At 41.0% G+C, this 21,551-nt stretch overlaps 1 protein-coding gene across 1 annotated transcript in view; it reads right to left on the bottom strand.

Annotated features, from left to right (window-relative positions):
* NCOA2 (nuclear receptor coactivator 2) overlaps positions 1-21,551 on the bottom strand; it is a gene marked incomplete at its 3' end in the record, with an annotated part of 122,846 nt that overhangs the window by 42,358 nt on the left and 58,937 nt on the right. The window contains 1 exon segment of the mRNA XM_010159610.1: positions 4,889-4,992. Coding sequence (XP_010157912.1) covers positions 4,889-4,992 — 104 coding nt within the window.

Here is a 21,551-nt window from a genome sequence, read left to right on the forward strand (position 1 = left end):
TGTGGAGTGTATCCAGAGAAGGGTAACAGAGCTGGGAAAGGGTCTGGAGCACAAGTCCTGTGAGGAGCGGCTGAGGGAGCTGGGCGTGTTCAGCCTGGAGAAGAGGAGGCTCAGGGGAGACCTAATCGCCCCCTACAACTCCCAGAAAGGAGTGGGGTTGGTCTCTTCTCCCAAGTGACAAGTGATGGGACGAGAGGAAACAGCCTCAAGGTACACCAGGGGAGGTTTAGATTGGATATTAGGAAAAAATTGTTCACTGAAAAGGTTGTTAAAGGACTGGAACAAACTGCCCAGGGCAGTGGTTGTATCACCATCCCTCCATCGCTGCAGGTATCAAAAAGATGTGTAGATGTGGTGCTTAGGGTTTTACTGGTGGACTTGGCAGTGTTAGGTTAACGGTTGGACTTGATGATCTTAAAGTTCTTTTCCAACCTAAACAATTTTATGATTTTATGATTCTAAGTAAGAAACCTGGACCAGAAGCTGGTTCTGCTAAACCTAGAGCCTGTCCGCTCCTCTATGCAGCACAGGGATACAGATCCCAGGAAAACATAACAAGATGTGCTAGCATAAGGCAAGGAAAACGCTGGCAGAAAGAAAGAGAAAGGCTCTCTCCCTGTCCCCAGCAGTGTATCTTCATAGAAGTGAGGCCCCATGCAGCCAGGAACGTGAGGGCTTAACATCCAAGAAGGGCAAAGGGAGCTGAGAGGAGGCAGTGAGCAGCAAGGATGGGGCAGCTTTAGTTCCTGCTCCCAGGACTGCTTTCATGTTTTTTTATTTGACACCAGTTTAATTCAGTCCACGTATGATCCAGGGAACAGGAACCAGACTTTCACCTCTTCAACTCAGCTCCACAGTATTCCAAAGGACTTAAAGTTTCTGCAGGGAAGTGTCTAAATTAGTAATTTCTGCTGATTGGTTTCCCCCCTTATCTCCTGTGATGGTGACAATCTAGCTGCAGCATTCTTTCCAAGATATCTGCTATATGTTGTCTGAAGCCCAAGCCAAATAACACATCCCTTCTATTTGCTGAGGATAATATAAGAGTCTGAGCATTAGTAAGAACTTCCCATGCAAACTTTCTTTTCCCTAAGATGTAAACATGATTGTGCATGGCAGAAATATTTCATACATCCCTCTAACTTTACGTCATAGGAGCAGATAAAGGGGGATACACTTAAACTTCAAGCATCAAAGCTTTTGGTCTAGGCATTCAATCAACAATTAACCCCTACAGACTTCTGCAGCTTTGCCTGCGTTATTCACCTCCCTAAGAACTGGTGGGAGATCAAAACCTAGAACAGTTTTTAGGTTTTGCACCTCCAAGGACAGAAACAAATCAGGAAAACAGACAACCCATGATTCATTACGGGTTAATTAAGAGCAAGTGGATCCATACTAAACCTGAGCTCAGGTCACTGCAAAACAGTCTAACAAGGAGGAGCTGCCACTGCAATCGTATGCAAGGCATGTGGCATTTTTGATATGACCAAACTTCTATACTGTACCACCTGCATGTTGGCAGTTCCCAAGTCCTCAGGCTACAGATACATACTGAACATATTGTACACTACCAAGCAGTTAGCAAATTCAGACAGTACAAAGAGGAGGCTAAGGAGGGGTCTTATTTCTGCCTTCAGCCACCCAGCAGAAGGCTAAAGAGCAGACAGAGCCAGGCTCTGTTCGGAGGTTCACAAGGGAAGGACAAGATGCAACAGATGCAGGTTGTAACACAGGAAACTTCATGAAGATAGAGGAAAAAAAGTATTTCACTATGAAGGTGGTCAGATATGGGAAGAGGCTGCCCAAAGAGGCTGTGAAATCTCCCTCCTCAGAGATACTCAAACCTCGGGACAGTGAAAGCACAATGCACAAACAGAGTGGCTGAGCTAATGATTGCCAAATCTTTTGTTGGTTTTTTTTGTTTGTTTTTCTATTTTTTCATTAGAAAACAATACACCCCACAAATAAATATACAAGTATATACTTTTCCTGCGTGCCTCTAAATTAAGATAAACTAGGTCTTTTCTTCTCCTGTTAATTTTCACAAATTCTCAAATCTGACTTTGGTTTTTTATCACCTTTGCCTTTTGTTTCTGATCAATCTCATTTCCTCGTGTTAATTCACTTTTTTCAGACAGACCCCTCCTTTCCATGTGCTTCTGTAACACTGATAACATTTTCCTGCTGACTAGTATTTAGTTTAACTAACAATGATTTACAAGATTTAATTAATTGAGGCTAATACAATTTTCTGTCATCATCTCTGCTATGGGTTAGTGCCTTAGACTGCATTTCATCACTGCTTGAAGGCAATGTAAGCATGACCTCTTTGGTTTAGACCTCTCTACATTATGACAGCTCCCTGTGTTGTCCGAGGATATCAAGAGATGGACCAGGAACTGTGCTGGCTGACAACTAAACCAAGGAAAAAAAAAAAGAGATGCTAGCCACCTCAGTCCCCTGAACTGGCCCACCATGAAAACACATGGTGTTTAGATCTGGCGGAATGGTGTGGGTTTGGCTGAACCATTCTGCTTGGCCAAGCTTCCATCAATTCAAAGGGACTGCAAAAGCAAAGCTATAGCAGCTGTTTATTGGAGTCCTAAGGAGAAAACTTGCAAAGGCAGGGGTGGCAAGCAAGACATTACTGGCATCATACAGTAATCTTCAGTTTTCCCTACTATTTCCTACTGTGGCAACTTCTTTGACAAGGAAGTGCTCTGTGCTGTTTCCGGGGTTCACCAGAGAAGTGGTGACCGTGAAATGCCAGCTTCCCACTTCTTTCCATTCCATTACTAAAATCATCTTGTAGGTAAGCAGCACCGGGCTTTTGAGCAAGTTAGTGCACCAAGCTGCTTCAGTCTTCTAGAAGTTTCCACTTTTACAATAATTTCTTAATTCTGTCCCAGATGTATGGCACCACAGTAAACAATGAGAACAGTAAGGAAGGCCAGCATGCTTTTCTTCAGAGCTATTGGGACAGTGGGGGAACAACTAATGGACAAGATGCTGGAAGAGAAAATAAAAGAATATGTATTATTTTAGATGATACACTGGAACAGAAACCATGTTTGTGTTCTTTGTGCTGCTGTCAGCTCTCTTGACTATTTTTTCACCCTCTCTTCCTATCGACTTTCTGTTTTAACCAAGAAATATGTTAAAATATTCTTCAGAGGCAGGTGCATGATGAATTTTACTCACTCCCTTCATCTGGAAACACTCACTATTTTGAGGATTCTTCAGTTTTATTCTTTAATAAAAACAGACAATTACATTTTGTAAACCAAATCAACTAATAAACTGTTCATCAGCATTGCCATTTCTATTAATATTTGGCAATGGAAAAGGGTAGGTTTTTGAAGAGGTTATATAAAGGGGTTCTGTAAAGATGAAATAACTTAATTGTATTTCCTTAAGGAGATAAAGACACAAAGAAAGTATCTGTAGTCTTTTCACAGCAAATGTGTTAACAACTTTCAGTCCTTTTAAGTTTCTTGGTGCAAAAGGACCACGGTTTATTAATTTAGTTCCACAATCTTTCATTGTTAATATGCATTGGTTTTCCTGCGAAGGAAAACTAAATTAAATGGAATAACGGAACAGACGGGTGATTTTACATGTCATGTTTGCTTCAACAGCCAATCATGCAAGATAAGCCAGGAAAAAAAAGAATCATCTTATCCTTATTTACCCAGTGACTAAAATGGGTCCTTACAATTAAATTAATAGGAAATTAAAGATAAATTTTAACACAGCAGTGTAAGAGATGGATGTTTAACCTTGTTTGATAGCAAAAACAACCACATTAAATTCAGTGAGCACATACAACAGATATGAAATTAAATCAATTAATTTGTTACCCCTGTTTTTCAAAGGAGAATGTTTTCACTCCAACCTGTCTAATCTTCTTTATGTTTTGTACTGTGACTTTGGAGCCTTTATTTTGTACATAGTATAGAAAACTATGATTTCATCTAAGAAATCATGAAAAATAATGCAAATAATTAAAGCTGTTATAACATGCATCTTGTTCCTGCAGCATTCAGAAATGACAGAATAACTATGCTTCTGCCAAAGCTGTTTCCTTTTAGCTTGATTCAGAGTTTGCGTTTTGTTTTATCTAAAGAAACATTTATTCTTCCTTACAGATAAAGCCCACAGTCAGAACAGGAATAAGCAGTCTGCAAGTGAGCTTAAGCAGATAAAGCAGCAGTGCCAAAGGACAGCAGCGTATGACATTAGGATCCCAGATAACACACCTACCCAACATTACTATTAATACATTTGGAAGCTAGGTTTTAGCCATGCAGCCTTTTGGGATATCAAAATAACAGCTAAAATCAGGCAAAAATCTTAACTGAACAAACTGAAATACCCGGCTTGAAAAGCTCCCCTAGGTTACTCTGCTATTCTAGAGAGAAGAGTCACGCTCTAAGTGCTGAAATGATAAACCATTAAAACAGTATACAGCAAGGATATGCAGTTTTAGAGGAAATATTATTCACACGTATACTACTGTATATGTAAGTCAGTGTTTAGGTGCAACAGCTCTTCCAAATCTGTCGTGGTTAGGAACCAATAAATGGTGCACATGGAGACACCCAAGACTTGTCACCAACTGAAGCCCCTCGAGCTGTCTGCGTTATAAAGCAGCTAAATTATCTCTTTCTCTGCCTCTCTCCCCCCCAAGTTAAAGAGAGTTTAATCACTGAGTCCAATAGAAAATTGCTGCCTGCTCTTAAATGACAGTAAGTAGCCAGGATGGCTTGTCTCTCCTGACGGTTCTTTTACAGCGACCTCTGACTGCACTTTTTCATTCATTACGCTGCTCTTCATCGTAGGGGAAGCAGAACTGGCTTAAATAAAGGAATTTTGTGCTCTTCACCTCAAGCATCATTGGTCCAAGCGCATCCTTGTCGATGACACTCTGACCTGTAGATGATACGTCTGCTTTCTGCACTTCATCTTCATTAGCTGCTGCTGCTTTTTCTGCAATAAAGAAAACGACGTATTAGATGACAGAGCAGCGCTCTTCAAGTGATACAGTAAGAACCCACCGAGTACCGAGTCTGGCTATGAAACAGTCACAATGCAACAGTTTGGAAAATGAGATTAAATAGTCCCCTCTAATGATTCAACAGAAGCATAACTAGTAGGTTGGCTAATCAGGTTTGAAGTTTTATGGCACAAACGAAGTCATTTCTGCTGTTTCTCTGCTAGACATTTTACTGAACTACAAAACATAACCCTGGGGAAAGATAAGGGCTCCCTGTGAAGGTGGAATGAGCAAAAGCCGGGACCAAGGTGTACTAAAACACTGATCTAAAAGAGCATGCAAAGCTCACAGCTGCACAACTTTTCCATGATCGCTATATTTAGAAGGAAAAACCTAAGTCCGCAAGCTACTGTTTCAGTACTGAGAAACAGCAGTCACATTTCTGTTCCCAGGCCTCCGCCCACATTTTTACTACCACATAACTTTCGTACTGCCTTGTTTACCAATATGTTATTAAACCTACATACAATTTCTAGTGCTGTGTTTGAAAATAACAGGCAAGAAAATAACTATTTAAGGTTTCTGCAGCATAATGCCACACATTATGTTATATGCAGTGTCACAGATCGTACCCAACTCCACATGGAAGGGTTATTCATACATACTGGAACTTTCAAATCAAGAGGGTTTATAATTCCTATCATGTAATGGACTGTATTAATTTTTCTATTCCAAGAATGATATTGGTGTTTAAGGGAGAAGTAATAAAAGTAAAAAAAAAACCCCAAAAAACTCAACAACAACAAAACCCCAAACAAACCACTATACAAAATACACAATCTAAATTGTAAGTTAATGAAATGAGTAATTTTTTGTTGCCAGTTCTATACTCAAACCATTCTTTTATTATTTTTCAAGCAATCATGTAAAAGCTAAGGTTATGCTGCAATGTAATATATTAAAATAATTAAAGATTGTTGTATTTTTAATATTATGCAGTAGCTTATTTTAATAAACATGAAAGCACACTGAAATTATGATAAGAAGAATTTATGCCTTCTACAACAATAAACCAGAAGAAGATTCATTGTAGAAATTACTGAAAGTACCGTGTGCAGATGGAGCAAAGGGCCTTTGGAAAATGACCCTTAGTGAAAATTAAAGCATCAGTCATACAAATTGAAATGTATCCAAATGTACAGTATTTTCCACTATCTGTAGATCCGCAGCACTGCAGCCAAAGTTCCTCTGAACTCTTTCCTTGGCAGAGGTTATAAGGTCAGTGTGAATATACGCTGCTCAGACATAGAGTAAAGGAACTGCTTCTGAGAACCCCTGGGTGTTCTCCTGTCAGCGATTACCCGCTGGCAATGAGGCTTTGGTCACTCAGGCTGTCTCATCCTAGATTTCTACGGTTTCTTGCTTTCATGAAAAAAGAAAAGTCATGAAAATCTTAGCTGTCTTCTTAGAGTACGTTCATACAAAATATAACACCATTGTGAATAATGAAGAAACTAAATTGTTCTGAAGATGGACTGTTGCAACTAATGGACTCATTTTAAATCGCTTTGATTAGCATAATCTGATAGAAATAAGTATGCTAGAAATAAGTATTAAACATTCCCCTGCCATTTAAACTCAACAGGACACAAAATTAGTATTTCTGCTTCGGACTGAGGACTGCAGTGGGATTTTCCTTTTTTCTCTTTTCTTCTCCCTCCTCCCTCCCTTTTGTTTCTTCTTTCGACAAAAAGCAGAGATCAGGTGTAACAGAAAAAAAATGGAACAATCCGTCCCATACCCCAGTACAGCAGAGCTGGCCCCATATGACGATACAACACCGAAAACATGTTCTAAAAATTGTGAAAGAATTTGAAAGGATTCTAAAAATAGGGTTGAGCTTTTAATAAAGTTGGCGATGATATTTGTTTCCCATCTGTTCCTGGTAGCATAAAGTGATCCCTGGTTTCACACTGCAAAATATTACAATGGATACGGATACCAGCTTCCTGCTTTCATCCCCTCACTGCTTCAGCCACTGATAGCATGTTGAGTATCCGGGAACATAAACGCTAGAAAAGGAGGGGCTGCAGATATGGTACAGCAGTGGTGTGCAAGCACATCCACTACCCACTATTTCCAGGTTTCACTGATTTACAAAGACTACTTCTACTGATTATTTTTCACATAATACAAAGCATTTGTTGCAGATTTTTTTCACTCTTGCAACCACAGTGTTCATACAAACCCCCGCTATCTATGAAAGCAACTGTTCTTTTGTGCACACAGGCAAGGTTTTATACAAGGAAAGAGAAGAAAGGTTTTAATTACTATAATGGTAATCAACACAGAAGCTGCAATACTAGGTCAGTCCAAGGATCTCGCAAGCCTCACAATCCAGTCTCTGGCAGTGGCTGCTTTCCCCTCTGGTTCCCTGTTTCTCCATTTCTGCCCTTTGATCCTTGACCGCTTCTATTCCATCATCAGCTATCCCTCACAACCATTCGACCTCTCCATTTTCTTTTCCCTTAAGACACCCTTTTCCACAGAGGGCCCAACACCTTTGCGGGACCAATAAACACAGTGATTGCTCGAGGAAAAAGCCTAACTTCCACTGCACTACTCGTGACGTTTAGTTAGGCATTCTGGAAAGCTTTATAAACCACAAGTGCTGAAAAATTACAGACTTCATAATTGGATCTGCAACTTCATTGTGTAAGAAGTTAAGTGGCTGGAGAGCTTAGAGGAGGCTATGCATTCAGGCCACAGGTCCCTATACATTTATGTAAGTGGCATCGTATAGGAAACCATGGCCTCAGACAGCCTCTGAGGGGGACCAGCAGTAACTTACGTCAATGCTATAAACCACAGCTACTGATAACGTTAAACTGCGTAGTAAATTATCCACTTCTGACAGCACTACAAAGCCCCATATGAAGACTCCATCAGCACGTACAGGAAAAGTAAGTGCAAACCCTGTCAGCAGTGTCATCCTGACACACGGGCATGCAGAACGTCTTGAAATGCAAATCTTCTCTTCAGTGATACAGAATGTGGAGCTAATTGAGAGCAAAAAATTTGTCGCAGGAAGGTTGGAAAAAACCAACAGCTGATACACAAATTTCTTGTGCCGATGACACTCGTACATTCATTTATCCTGAGTCGGTAGTGTTGGGTTTTTTTTTTTTTAACAATTCCAGCTTCTGGTGTTAAACAGTGGTGCAAAAATGTAAAGTTTACTTTTCCTTTTTTCACCTTCTATCTTTTTTTAGGTTCACTGGGGGCCCTACAAACAAATCAAAAGCACAGAGAGTTTATTATTTCTACACTAGATTAATGATTTTTGAATGTTAGGGGTTAGGAAAATAGCTGCAGAGGCCCAACTTTGCAAAGCCTCTCAGAAGCCTTTTTTCCAGCCCCATGGGAATTGCCTGGTATCACCCCGTGACTAACCACAGCCGCTACATTTTTCCACTGCGGCCACTAAGATGAGAGCGGGAGCTGGTTCCCTCGATGCTGCCTCCTGGAACAGCTATGCCCCTGTTCAAACGGAAAACACCAGGAAAGCGTTACCAGGCATCCTACAGGCACAGCAGCTAAAGCAGAGCAGAGGTTTAGCATGGAAAGAGAAACACAGCCTTGTGCCGGCAGAGGAAGTGAGCGGGGTGGAAAGGGGCTTCCCATGGCTTCACCTTCACATAGGGAATTCTCCACTGGAGAGGGAGTGTTAAATTAGGAACCGGTCCCACTCTTAGAATATGGCTACCAGGGATCAGGCATATTTTATCTCATTTACAGCAGAGTAAACTTCACACACATGAAATAATTATTAGCTCTGCTTAATTAAGAGTTTAGCCTAGAGAGAGAAAAAAATTTAAATAACATAGAAGCATTCCTGAGAGAGATACTACAAAGAATATATACAACCAATTATGTAGCATTTTAGTGATGTAATTTAGTCTTTAAACTGTGGATATGTTTACAATTGTATATGCGGTAATATACTAAAATACATATTAGTATTTTCAATTGGGCATCTTCTAGTGATCATAAACTGTATTTGCTTTTCTATGATAATATACAGAAGAAAGAAGGAAAAAAAATGCCCTCACAAATATTTTCTGACAAATTTATCAGTGGGGGAGCCTCAAGCTTTATTTGAAGCTCATTCCAGATTCTGAAAGCAAACCTTTGTGAAATCACATTAGTTAAGTCAAAGAAAGAGAAGCCAAAAGCAATAGTTCAAAGCCTCCTGCTATGCTTTAACTTTGGAAGCCTTCCTGGTTTTCCATCCTCCCAGCTCCAGCTAAGTTCTCTCTGCATTTCTGACAGCAGACTCAGAAGTGCTACCGACGGGCATCACCTTCCCTAGGTTGTGTTTCAACCCCTCCCTTCCTACAGGTGGGTAGGCAGGACCAGATGAACCACCCGAAAAGCCCTCTTTGACTGTATTCAAGCTCTACTCCAGCTTCCTTAATGAAACTGGCTACAGAAATAGTTCCCACTTCATGCTCTCGGCAAAACCAGAACGCATTTTCGAAGTAAAGATCAAAACCGTAGCCTCTGTAGGGATCGAGAAAAGACGAAACATGATCTGAAAGAGAAAATTTGCATCAACACATATTTAGTTTATTTTTCGCAGGAGAAACACTACAGGTTCTCCCTAGAACAAGACGAGCAAAAATGAGATGCTGGACAGGGACTCACATTCTACAAACTGCTAAGGGAAAAGGTCAAAAGAAAAAGCTGTGACGGGCAGAACCAAAGCTATTACCCAACACTCTTCAAACCAGGTTTTCTCTGGTGCCCCGTATAATTCCCATCCTTCATAATTTTCTGGAATTGCTACGGAAGCATCACACCCATCTCAAATCACAGACCCTCCTTTACACAATAATAGGTAAAAAAATATGATAAGGGATACTAGAAAGCTCAGCTCTGCACGGTAGAAAAATCACACAAATCAAGGAAGATCCTTGTAACACTAACAGCAACCTGAAAGCGATTGTAAATGCTACGTAATGTTTAAACATCCAATTAAATTTTACACTACAACTGTCTTGAAAACAACTTATCTTCTCCATCTTTTGTATGCATCAGCCAACTACTTTTGTCGTGCCTCACGCATATTTGTGACTTGTTTACCCTGTGGGGGCCTTCCGATCACCCCTAAATTGCCGTGTAAAAATAAAATACAAACAAACAGTCAAGGAAACACTAAAAATCCGTAACTGGCCAAAGATGAGGGTTGATATAGTATTAAAAATTAATGTTACTATATAATAGAAAGTATACTTAGCAAACTGTTAAGTTTTAGTTGACATTACAGGTTTAAGTATTAGATTTAGTAACATCTGTGTACGACTACTGCCAAGTAATGATACTGACTGTGATCATGGACAGGAGGTTTTTAACATGAATCAGGGCTATACAAAAAGTACCTTCAAATCTATCGACCTGAAGAGAAAACAGAAAGAACAATAAAAAAAGAAAGCTTGTATTTGGTAACGTGAGTAGTTTTGGATCACTACACATGATGAAGCAAAGCAGTGAAGAACGTGTAAGTTATTTTGATGCTTGGTTAACCACAGGGAAAGCATCTCTGCCGTGTAGCTGCACAATTGAAAGCACTATGATCCACAGCTCACATGGAACTTGATATCCACATGCGTGTTTCTTACCCAGTTCCCACTGCCTCGACACGAGTTGTATTTCTCCCTGAAAGCAAGTCATTTTTCAAAAGACTGGTGCCTAAGAAACAGGAACTATTTCAGCAATCAATTTTAAGGCCAGCTTATCCCATCCATGTGAATAAAGTTAGCTACTATTTTAGGGAAGTGATTATGTAGCGAGGTTGCTCTTTCATCACATAGCACACATCTGTCCAGAACAAAGAAGCTACTAGACCCTTGGATACACTTTTTTCCCCCCAGAAACTATAGATCAAGTCTTAGGAAAAACTATGCAACATCTCAGGAAGGTTTTAGGAGGTAAAACAAGGGAGAATTATGCATCTGCACGGAACTAAAATTAGAAAAGCTGCCATATGGCTCTGTGAAGCCAGCAGCACGTTCTTATTCATTAGGAAGCATTCTGCTAACATAAAAACACAAGGCCTTCCTGTGCTCTCCAAATGTGTTTATCTTTTCAACATTAATGCACGATATATCATCAGGCTGCTGAAATCTCCTGCAGTGCATATTAAAAAAGCACAGCTGCACTTTTTCTCAGCACGTTTATTGACTGCGAGCAATCTAAGAGCACAGCTCTGCCCAGCTCCTCGACACACAGCCCTCTTGTTAGCACTGCTCGGCTCCCCTTCGGTTGGAAAGAGCTACGCGCCCAGCTGCCTGCCCTGCCCAGGCCAGCAGCACCCCACGCCTCCCCATACCCTGCTCCGCTCCTCGCACCCACGTGGTTTACCTCCATATTCACTACTGCTGGTAGAAGCACACTTAAATGGTAAATGACCCCAGGGCTTAAGCTAAAACGCCTCAGAAAGCTGTAAGTTCAGGAGCAACAGCGCTTACAACACCCCGATTTCTTCTTGGCAGCATTTTCAAGTTCTAATTGGCACGGCTGCTCTCCTGCCCCACACATCCCTGCCCCAGCTTCCCACTGTACGCACCAGTAAGGCACCGGCTCTACAAAAGCTTTGCGTTCGCACGGAAACACCAAATACAGGTAAACATCCGTGGAGCTTTTCAAGCTTTAAGTGATGTCTGCTCTTCAAAAATCCAGCAAGAGTAACTAAGTGTATAAAATTTTCTCAGGCACTGAAAGTAAAATAAGCACCCAAAAAACCAGGATGGATTTAGTAATAGCAACAAACAGAACTAATAATGTATAAAATGAATACTAGTTTGACTTATCTTAATAATTTTGACATTTCTCCACTACTCTTTTTTTTTTTTTTTTGTACAAGTCAGCATTTTTGTCACTCCATACAACTATCATTGGAAGTATTGCCTGAGAAATAACTGCCCCCAGCTTAGTTAAACTGGAAAAGAATCAGACCGTCAAGGACAAAAATCATGAAATTCAACTCAATGAGTAATATTTAACTGCTGGACAGCAAGAAGCCGTACCTCTGTATGCATTCTTTTCTAAATACTTTAACATGCATTTTACTACCTCTTCCTCGGTTTCTTCTCTTCCCCATTCTCATTTTGCCTTTCTCCCTTTTTTTTCTTATTATTACAAAACTCACTGGTCTACTTGGAAACAAGGAAGAGGAAAGGTGACAGGGCTGGGAGTGCCCCCTCCTTCCTCCACTCACCCCAAGAGCCGATCGGCTCCAAGCTGTATCACAGTGCCACACTCTCGGCACACAGCTCCATTCCGAACACCGAGGCAGAGTCTCACCCTCTATAAATACACTTAAATATCTTCTCTGAAGATTGCCAACTCTTCATTTTAACATCAGCAACTAAAAGTGACAGCGTTATTTACAGATACGGCGTTAATTGCAGAAATACACACCTCCTATTCGCACGTTTATCTACTTAATGCAAGTGGAAGGGATTAGTCACACATGGGACAACCTCGGGAGGTCACTAGTTTCTGGTAGGTTAAGGGCTGGGGACTAAAGTAAAACCCAGCATTACAACCTCCTCCAAATCCTCAATGGCTTGATCCACCCCTGGCATGCAATAAAAACACAAAGCAACACAGCAAGTAAAATAATTTCCTTGCTGAGATTATTCATAGCATTTTTATTTATCAGTAGAGATACAGAGGGACAACTGTCATCCTGTCATTTAAGTGAAATCTAAACTAAGACTAAAAGCAACCCTGGATCCAGAAACTATGTCTCACCCCATGCCTCGTTTTAAACTGTAAGGATACGTCAAACTAACACATTGCGAGTGGAAAGTTGGTTTTCATTAAGATCTCTTGAACGTGGAATTAAGCTTCCACCACAACCTTCACCTGTTGACTCCTGGATATGCGGCAGCATTGACTTTTTCCACTAAGTTTTCAAAAAAAAGTGGAAAGGAATATAACTGGGTGTACTTTTACTCCTGCAGAATTTTTAGACAGGTCTTAGGCTATTAAAGTATTTGAGAATGTTCAACATAAAATTTTATATAAAACGGTGTGCTTAACTTGTGAACTGACAAATCAAATGTGTATACATTCCTATGTTTTTAAGCCATATCCATTCTCTTTTCTCCAAAAAGATAACACTATCTTTCCAGTGTATACTGACCGGCTAGAGAAAGAGCATAAATAAATTAATCACCAATGGTGCTGCCGGCCCAGGAAATTTCCCTATCAAAAGGCCAAAATCCTGAGAATGTGTAATTTTCACTGGTTTAAAATGCCTTTTTAAATGCTGGTTAGTGGTCTGGTGGGTTTTTTTCCGTCCATTTACACTTCCTAGGAATGTGTAGTAACCAGTATAATCCCAAATCTCTGACCGGTTGTGGTATAATTTAGAGCATTCTGTAAGTTCTTAGACAAGAAAAGAGAACACATGGAAGATCAAGTACATCAGCTATCTGTGCCTTACCCAAAAATACCCTAAATTTAATAAATCACTAGTCATTTGATTCTGGAATCAGAGAAGCAGATTCAAATATATGTATCTGTAGCTGTATTCACAAACACACACCCAGGAAACAGTTTTGCCTCTGTTGCTATTTAGATGACTTGAACACACTCATGTAAACTACTCAGCTGTACATGACAACAAATCCCAGGCATCCATCAGCACTGACTTAAAATCTGTTACATTAATATGGCTGGATTTCAAAAGAAAGAACCAACTTCACTGACCCCTGCATGGAAATATTAGATACAAATATTTGGCATTACTCAGTTTAACAAAGTAATTATTTTCTTTGGTATGTACTGAATTAGGACAGAAAATTTTACTGTATTTTTTGGCTTTTACAGTTTTATAAGTGTTAGATATTTACTTAATGAGTAACCTCATCTTGTTTTGATAATTCATCTCTAAAAACAGTATTAACATGAATGTCTAAATGGTGGGAGCCTGATGTTCCTTAACATTTTGGCTGAGATGGTGTTTTCAAAGACAAGAAATATGAAAGGATCTAATAATGTCATTCAAAACAGGGCTCCATCACTGTCTCAGAAATAATATATTGCTTTAATGAAAGTTAACAGCTCTCCAATTGGTTCTTTGACGCGTAAAAACACAGGCAAGATTTTGAAAATAAAGATACAAGGGTTAACACTCTTTAGCTAGAATCTGCAGATGCAATTGCCAAGCTAATTAAACTTATAGGTTTCCAAAACTTAGGCCAAAATAACATACTGGAAAGGAATATTAATCTAGTCAGACGCCATTTCTTGAAGCCGTACTGTTATGTACTCAACCAACTGTTAAAAGGAAACAGATGACTCCCCTTCTTTGAATGCCACATTGCCATGATTACCAAGTATCTTCTTTATTTTAGGATGCTGATGATAAATCTTTGTGACACACCAGATCATTCACAACAACAGGCAAAGATATTTTTGCTTTTATAAATTGCCATCGATGACTGCGAAAGTTTTCAAGAGACCTAATATGGCACACCAAAAAGAAGTATGATGGATTATGTGCTCCCTATGAGCCCATGAAAGAAAAAAGTTTCCATAATAAAGCGTAGGCCAAAATGGAGCACAGATAATTGAAGACAGCTAAGGAAGAACAGAAACAAGTTTAATTTAATGTGTCCATGCTAACATGGATAACAGGGCTCCTACTGCTTCTAGCAGTCCAGATTACAGTAGATAAATCTCTGACGAAAAAGCTCTAAATCATTAAGGACAAGTAAAGTTTTCTTCCTATAATAGCCCAGTGTTCAGAAATAGAAGCTGGGGCCCCTCTTCTTGCTTGTCTAACCCACCATCACAGCCCTCAGCCAAACATCTAAGGCAATTCAGAAACAGAAACTTTCCTATTACTGCAGAAGGAAACACTTCCTACAAGAACCTGTTTACCTCTGCATGTTAGTTACTTAAAGGAATTTTTTAACCCCAATCCTTTACAAAACTGTGTTTAAGATTCATTTCATGTATTTCAACAGTGGCTACATTACTTCAGCTATGTTACGAATACAGCATAGCTGTAAGAAGGATGGTAATGACTATTAACATGTATTGTTAAAGATATTCTCTAAAATTAAAAGATCTTTTTTCATTACCCTAGAAAAGTTTGGCTTATCTTGTTGCTAAGATTTACATCCAGACAAAATCACTTTTAATCTCAATTAGATTAATTTGTTCTGTCACATTTAAAAATGCCTGCTAATGGAACTGATAGGTACAAATGGGCTCCCTTCAACAGACTGAACCATACTTACAACTTAATTAATTAGGCATTATCGTTTCTTGTTCTCTATTTCAGAGTCATGAAGTAGGGATCAGCACCAAGTCTTAAATAAGTCAGTATAATCCATATACAGAAAAATAATTAAACAAAAACATTACTGCTTACTTTATTTCCTTAGTGAGCTTTATCAGTTCTCCTCTGAGAAGAAACTCTGACCTGCCTTAAAACAGTTCTCTTAACCATGGGCAACCAGGAGCTCACTGGAAAGGATGCTCTACGCTGTGGCAGTGGGTGCTGCCGTATCCGGCTCTGTAGCCTCACTGCTCTTCCCCAGCCCCAAGCTCCTGACATGATGCAGACTGGGAATGAGGTACCGCTGTTTGGCACTGAGTATGCTGAATAAATGTAGCTTTGGCCAGGAAATGCTGAAGACTGAGGTCTAACTCCATTCATGACCCTCCTTGGCACAAAGGCTGGTAACGCAGGCCTGAAGCCAAGCCCATGCATCAGATCAAAAGCGATAATCCAGAACCTTTTTTTCCAGTCTGCAATTTACTCAGTTGCTTGAAACAGGAACATGGGTGCCTGCTCCTCACTTCACCCATTAGAGTACCAACTGGGGAGACTTTTAAAATAATAGTTGTTATTTCCACAGGACTATGGGTCCACCTCAGTCTAAACATTTAAGGATACCAGGTCCTGAGCTAAGGATCTAAATTCTAAGCCACTTGTAGATCTGGGTGTAGTGGGTTGACCCTGGCTGGAGGCCAGTTGCCCACGAAAGCCACTCTAACACTCCCCTCCTCAGATGGGCAGGGGAGAGAAAATATGATGAAATACACAGGGATTGAGGTAAGGACAGGGAGAGAACGTTCAGCAATTATTGTCATGGGCGAAACAGACTCAACTTGGGAAAAAATTAATTTAATTTATCATCAATCAAATCAGACTAAAAAGAGAACTACAACCAAATCTTAAAACACCCTTCCTACCAGTCTCAAATTCCCTCCTGCTTTTCTCTACATCCTCCCCACCAGCGGAACAGGGGGATGGGCAATGGGGGTTGTGGTCAGTCCATCACATGCTGTCTCTGCCGCTCCGTCCTCCTCCGGGGAGGACTCCTCACACTCTGTCCCTGCTCCAGCATGGTGTCCCTCCCATGGGAGACAATCCTCCACGAACTGCTCCAACATGAGTCCTTCCCAGGGGCTGCAGTTCTTCACAAACTGCTCCAGCGTGGGTCCCTTCCATGGGGTGCCATCCTTCAGGAGCAGCCTGCTCCAGCCTGGGTCCCCCATGGAGGTCATAAGCCCTGCCAGCAAACCTGCTCCAGCCTGGGCTCCTCTCTCCATGGGACCACAGCTCCTGCCAGGAGCCTGCTCCAGCCTGGGCTTCCCATGGGGTCACAGCCTCCTTTGGGCATCCCCCTGCTCTGGCGTGGGGTCCTCCCCAGGCTTCAGGGGGTCTCTGCTCCCCCGTGACCCTCCATGGCTGCAGGGCACAGCCAGCCTCACCATGAGCTGCCAGGGAATCTCTGCTCTGAAGCACCTTCTTCCCATCCTACTCCACTGACCTGGGTGTCTGAACATTTGTTCCTCTCCCATCTTGCCCTCTGTCGGTCTACAAAGCCTCCCCTGTTCTGTTTTTCCTTCCTTCTTAAACATGATATCCCTGAGGCGTTGTGACTGAGACTGGCTTGGCCTTGGCCAACAGCGGGTCTGTTTTGGAGATGGCTGGCACTGGCTCTGTCAGGCACGGGAGAGGCTTCTTTCCAGCAGCTTCTCACAGAAGCCACCCCTGTAACCAAAACCTTGACCTGCAAATCAAATACACTGGGCCCAAGTCCTTATTAAATAAAAAAAACCCAACCAAAACCAGCTAAAAAAACCCCAAAATCAAAAGAATCCAAAACCCTACATTTGGAAAGGGTTTAAGCTGTTGAGATGATGTATGCTCCTAGCTTCACAAAAAGAAAGATTAACAGTGCCCATGACCATCACAGAACTCAGGGAAGAGTATTCTTAGACAGTAACTCACAACAACCCTGAGAAAGCCAGTGTCCCCCCTCAGTTATATTTAATACAGGTTTTATGGGCTGGCTTTTCTGCCTCTAACACTGATACAGAAAAGTAAGGAAAAAAGCAGCTTACTGAGCATTTTTGCATTTTACACTGCCAACTGCAAACACATAATTATATTTTGAACATTAAGTATAATGGCCTGACAAGTTGTTTTATAATGTCCAGTTAAAATCAACATCCCTAGCAGCTAGACAGATGGTGACTCAACTTTCAAGTTTAATAGTAATCACAGTAATCCTTGACATCAATCAGTGCAACACTCAACAATTAATTAGTAAGTTTTGTCACATTCCCTAAAAATATTTGGTAATTTCTTACTGCAGCGCAAGAGAAGAAAACAGTCAGAGGTACAGCGATACTGGTCCCAAAACCATGGCTAATGCCACACTGAAGGAAAGAGAGAGCACAACTGGGGAAGAAGTGAAAAACAGAACACAGGACAATTAAAAGGAGAGAAAAGAAAACAGGAAAAGCTGAAAGATAAAGCCCTTCAGGAGAAAATGGAGAAATACGAAGAAAATCCGTTCTACAAACAATCTCATTTGACAGCTAGTGACAGGGAGCATTGCGTTCAGAAAAGTCAAGGGGTTATTAAGAAATAACTAAAAATAGAAAAATAAATTCAAACATTCAAGTATTTCCTCCAAGCTAAGGAGGTAAAAGATTTTGTAGAAAAGAAAGGAGACCGGAAGAATTTTATGTTACTGGCACAAATTACCTTGACATTTTTCCACCCAACACCAAAACAAACAAACCAAGAAGATTCTAAATGAGGGTCCATCTGAGTTTTCCAATCTATATTTAGAATTTACAACCTTGACACCTTTTTTTTTAATTTCCAAGTGAATCAATTGTTATATTTAAGCACACTTCCTCTTCAATGTTGAACACAGGCCCAGATTTAATTTGACATAGAAGAACCTGTCTCTGGAAGACATTCCCCTCAGAAGGATCATGGGAACCACAGATTGTTCCAAGTCTTTCTAGGAAATTCTGCCTCAGAAGAAAAAGTACCAGTAAAAGGCTAATGCTCTTCATGCGCGTGCATCTGAAGATTACAAGGCACCACCTTAACTGTCCAGCTGGATCTTTGTAAAGCATCCCAAAATGTTTCACCAAGTGACTCCTGCCTCACGTCAAAAACCTCCACTGAACTACAGTATATATTCTGAAGGATATTCAAATCTGACTGAGAAGGCTGATGGAGCCCATCAATTTCTTCATTAAGTTGCTTCGAATTTCATTTAACGTTCCACTAAGAACCTGCACTTTACATATGAGCTGGCTTTGGCCACAGACTCCAGGTGTAGGCCGCACCCTGCCTTTGCCTGTTAGAGTCCTCTGCAGCAGGCACCCTGGAGCTCCATTTCGCTTGTGTCAGTAAGCAAACCAAGGTTTGCAGGGACATGCCTTTCTGTTTCAAGATGAATACAGTCTCAGTGAACCGAGGTACCCCACTGCTGCTTCTTCCAAAGGGGCATGTGGATGTGAACATGGCAATATCTGGAACATCTCCAGTTATGGAGTATCTACTTTGAAAGTTTCCTACTTTGGCAAAACTTAAACTGATGTACTTTTCTCTCTCCATCTTCTGACGTGTGCTCTGATCTTGGGTGAGCTCAAGAGTGCTTTGCTTTCAGAGGGAAAAGGGAGTGTGTGTATGTGTAGTGCACACACGAGAGTACGCACTCTCTTGTGAAATACAGATAGATGTGCCAACACACTTTAGTGCTGAAAGGAAACCGAAGGCATGTATGTCTTGGTTAGTCTGAGAACATTCACTAGCAGCTCAGCAGTGAACATGACAGAGCAAGTAACTGATCATTTGCTATGTCACCCTTCCAACCTTGTCTGTGTGGGTTTTTTTTACCTTCCCTCCAGTTGCACACTGTGGGTTTCCATAAAAGAAAGTGAAAAGCGAAGTAGTGATTATTTTTTGCATCCTCAGTCATTTCACATTCAAGGCCCTTTATAACCCAACTAACTGCAGTTGTTCATACGCAGAACCTTTTACAGAAATAACAAACTGCAGGACTTAGAACAGATGCAATTATCTTGGTTCTAGTTTGAACACAGAGGAGCCTTTGATCATTACCTCTTTAATGTGCAGTGGAACCACAGGTTTTCAGAATTCAAACATGGTATGAAAGGCACTGCACCCTATTGTGAGTAAATATTATATTATCACTTTCCAGGCTTTAAAAAGAAAAGATAAAAGCTGTGTAACAAAAGCTAGGTTGCTTACAATAGATGATCTTATTTTGACTGAAGTATCATCACTACTCTCAGTAAATTAATTTGCCATTCCATAAATTAAGCTCCATAGAGACAGTGAAGGCAACATGAAGTCTCCTTCACCTACTTGCTTTACATGCTGCTGAAACTGGGATGTTGTGTTCACTAATCTAAACCACACAGCTAGCCCTGATGTTGTACAGTCAGCACCTTTTACACTATATACCTTCTAGTGATAAGAGACTACAAACACAAACATTAAGACTCGAATCAGCAGCCTCCAATTCTTCTTTAGCACCTACACTCAGTCCTTCCTATTGACCAGACTCCTCTGAAGACAGAGCACCTGGTGAGAAACATTAGACTCAAGAGCTTCGTTCATACTGTGAAGGGCTGGATGTGAGCCAGTATTTCTGTATTTTATCTTTTTCCCCAAATTAAAATGCTAAATGATTGCTATGATGCTTTCAGGTCATAAGAGATTACATGGTAAACCGCCAAAAAACCCTGTAAAGTTCCAAAATTTGAAGTGCTCAATGACAGTTTAAATGCAGCCTGAGAACAACACACTCTCCTGCAAGGAGGTAGCCTCCAAAATACTAAATTTAAGGAAGAGATGTCTCTATCTTTCTTATACATTTTTGCTACACACTCAGAAGTAAAAAATACATGGCCTTTTTTATGATCGTTAAATATTAAAGTATAAATATATAAACAAACCCAAAACTTTAACGAAAATACTCCTGCAAAGAACAAAGAAGGAACACTTGACACCTATGCCCCAAAGCATGTCCAATATAGCAGAAGCTCAATCCTTTATAGAATTCCCCAACACTGGTATTACAGACCTCTTAGACCACAACCATCTTTGCAGCTACAGAACATAAAATAACCATGCTCCAACGAGTTTGAATTATTTTCTCTTTTGGTCATTTAGAAGTTATGAAAGAAAATAAAATTAAGATCGAAGAAGAGCAAAATACAAGTAAAATGCAAAACAAATGCAAGCAAGTTTTCCTGTGACACCTGCCAATAATTAGTATTTCCACCTGAAAAAGACCCCTCTCTCAACAGTTAGGAGTGAACATTAAAGTTTCTCTTCAGCTTTGAGCCACAACTTGGAGTCAGAGCTTAGCTTTCCAGTACATTATCTCTAGAACTGAAATAATCTATCATCAACAACTTGAAGCCCACGGACAAGAGAGAGGCTTTGTTAAGTGACAGTCATCGCCTGAGACTGTGCAATGACCAACAGTGCCAAGACAGCTGTGAGTGTTGGACCATGGCTCACCACTGCGGGCACGCTAGGGCTGGAGACCAGTGCCACCAAAGCCATTCTACCACTGCCCTCCTCAGATGGAGAGCGGGCAGAAAACATAACGAAAGGCTCATGGGTCGAGGTAAGGACAAGGGGAGATCACTCACTGTATTGGCTTTGTGTGGCAAGGTTTTGGTAACAGGGGGGCTACAGGGGTGGCTTCTGTGAGAAGCTGCTGGAAGCCTCTGCTACGTCTGACAGAGCCAATGCCAGCCGGCTCCAAGACGGACCCACTGCTGGCCGAGGCTGAGCCAATCACACTCATAATGCCTTTGGGATAACATGTTTAAGAAGGGAAGAAAAACAGAAACGGGGAGATTTTGCAGAGAGACAGAGAAGCCAAGGCCAAGACAATCATAGTCAAAACACTCCTGTGATAACTTGTGTAAGAAGGGATAAAAAACAGAACAGAGGAGGTTTTGCAGACAGAGAAAGCAAAATGTGAGAGAACCAACTCTGCAAACACCCAGGTCAGCAGAGAAGGAAGGGGAGGAGGTGCTGCAGGCACCTGAGCAGATTCCCTGGCAGCCCGTGGTGCAGCCGGTGGTGAGACTGGCTGTGCCTTGCAGCCATGGAGGGTCACGGGGGACCAGAGACCACCCTGAAGCCCAGGCAGGACCCCACCCTGGA

This window comes from Eurypyga helias, unplaced genomic scaffold, assembly GCF_000690775.1.
Source record: "Eurypyga helias isolate BGI_N326 unplaced genomic scaffold, ASM69077v1 scaffold3079, whole genome shotgun sequence".
In the NCBI taxonomy this organism is placed as follows: Eukaryota; Metazoa; Chordata; class Aves; order Eurypygiformes; family Eurypygidae; genus Eurypyga; species Eurypyga helias.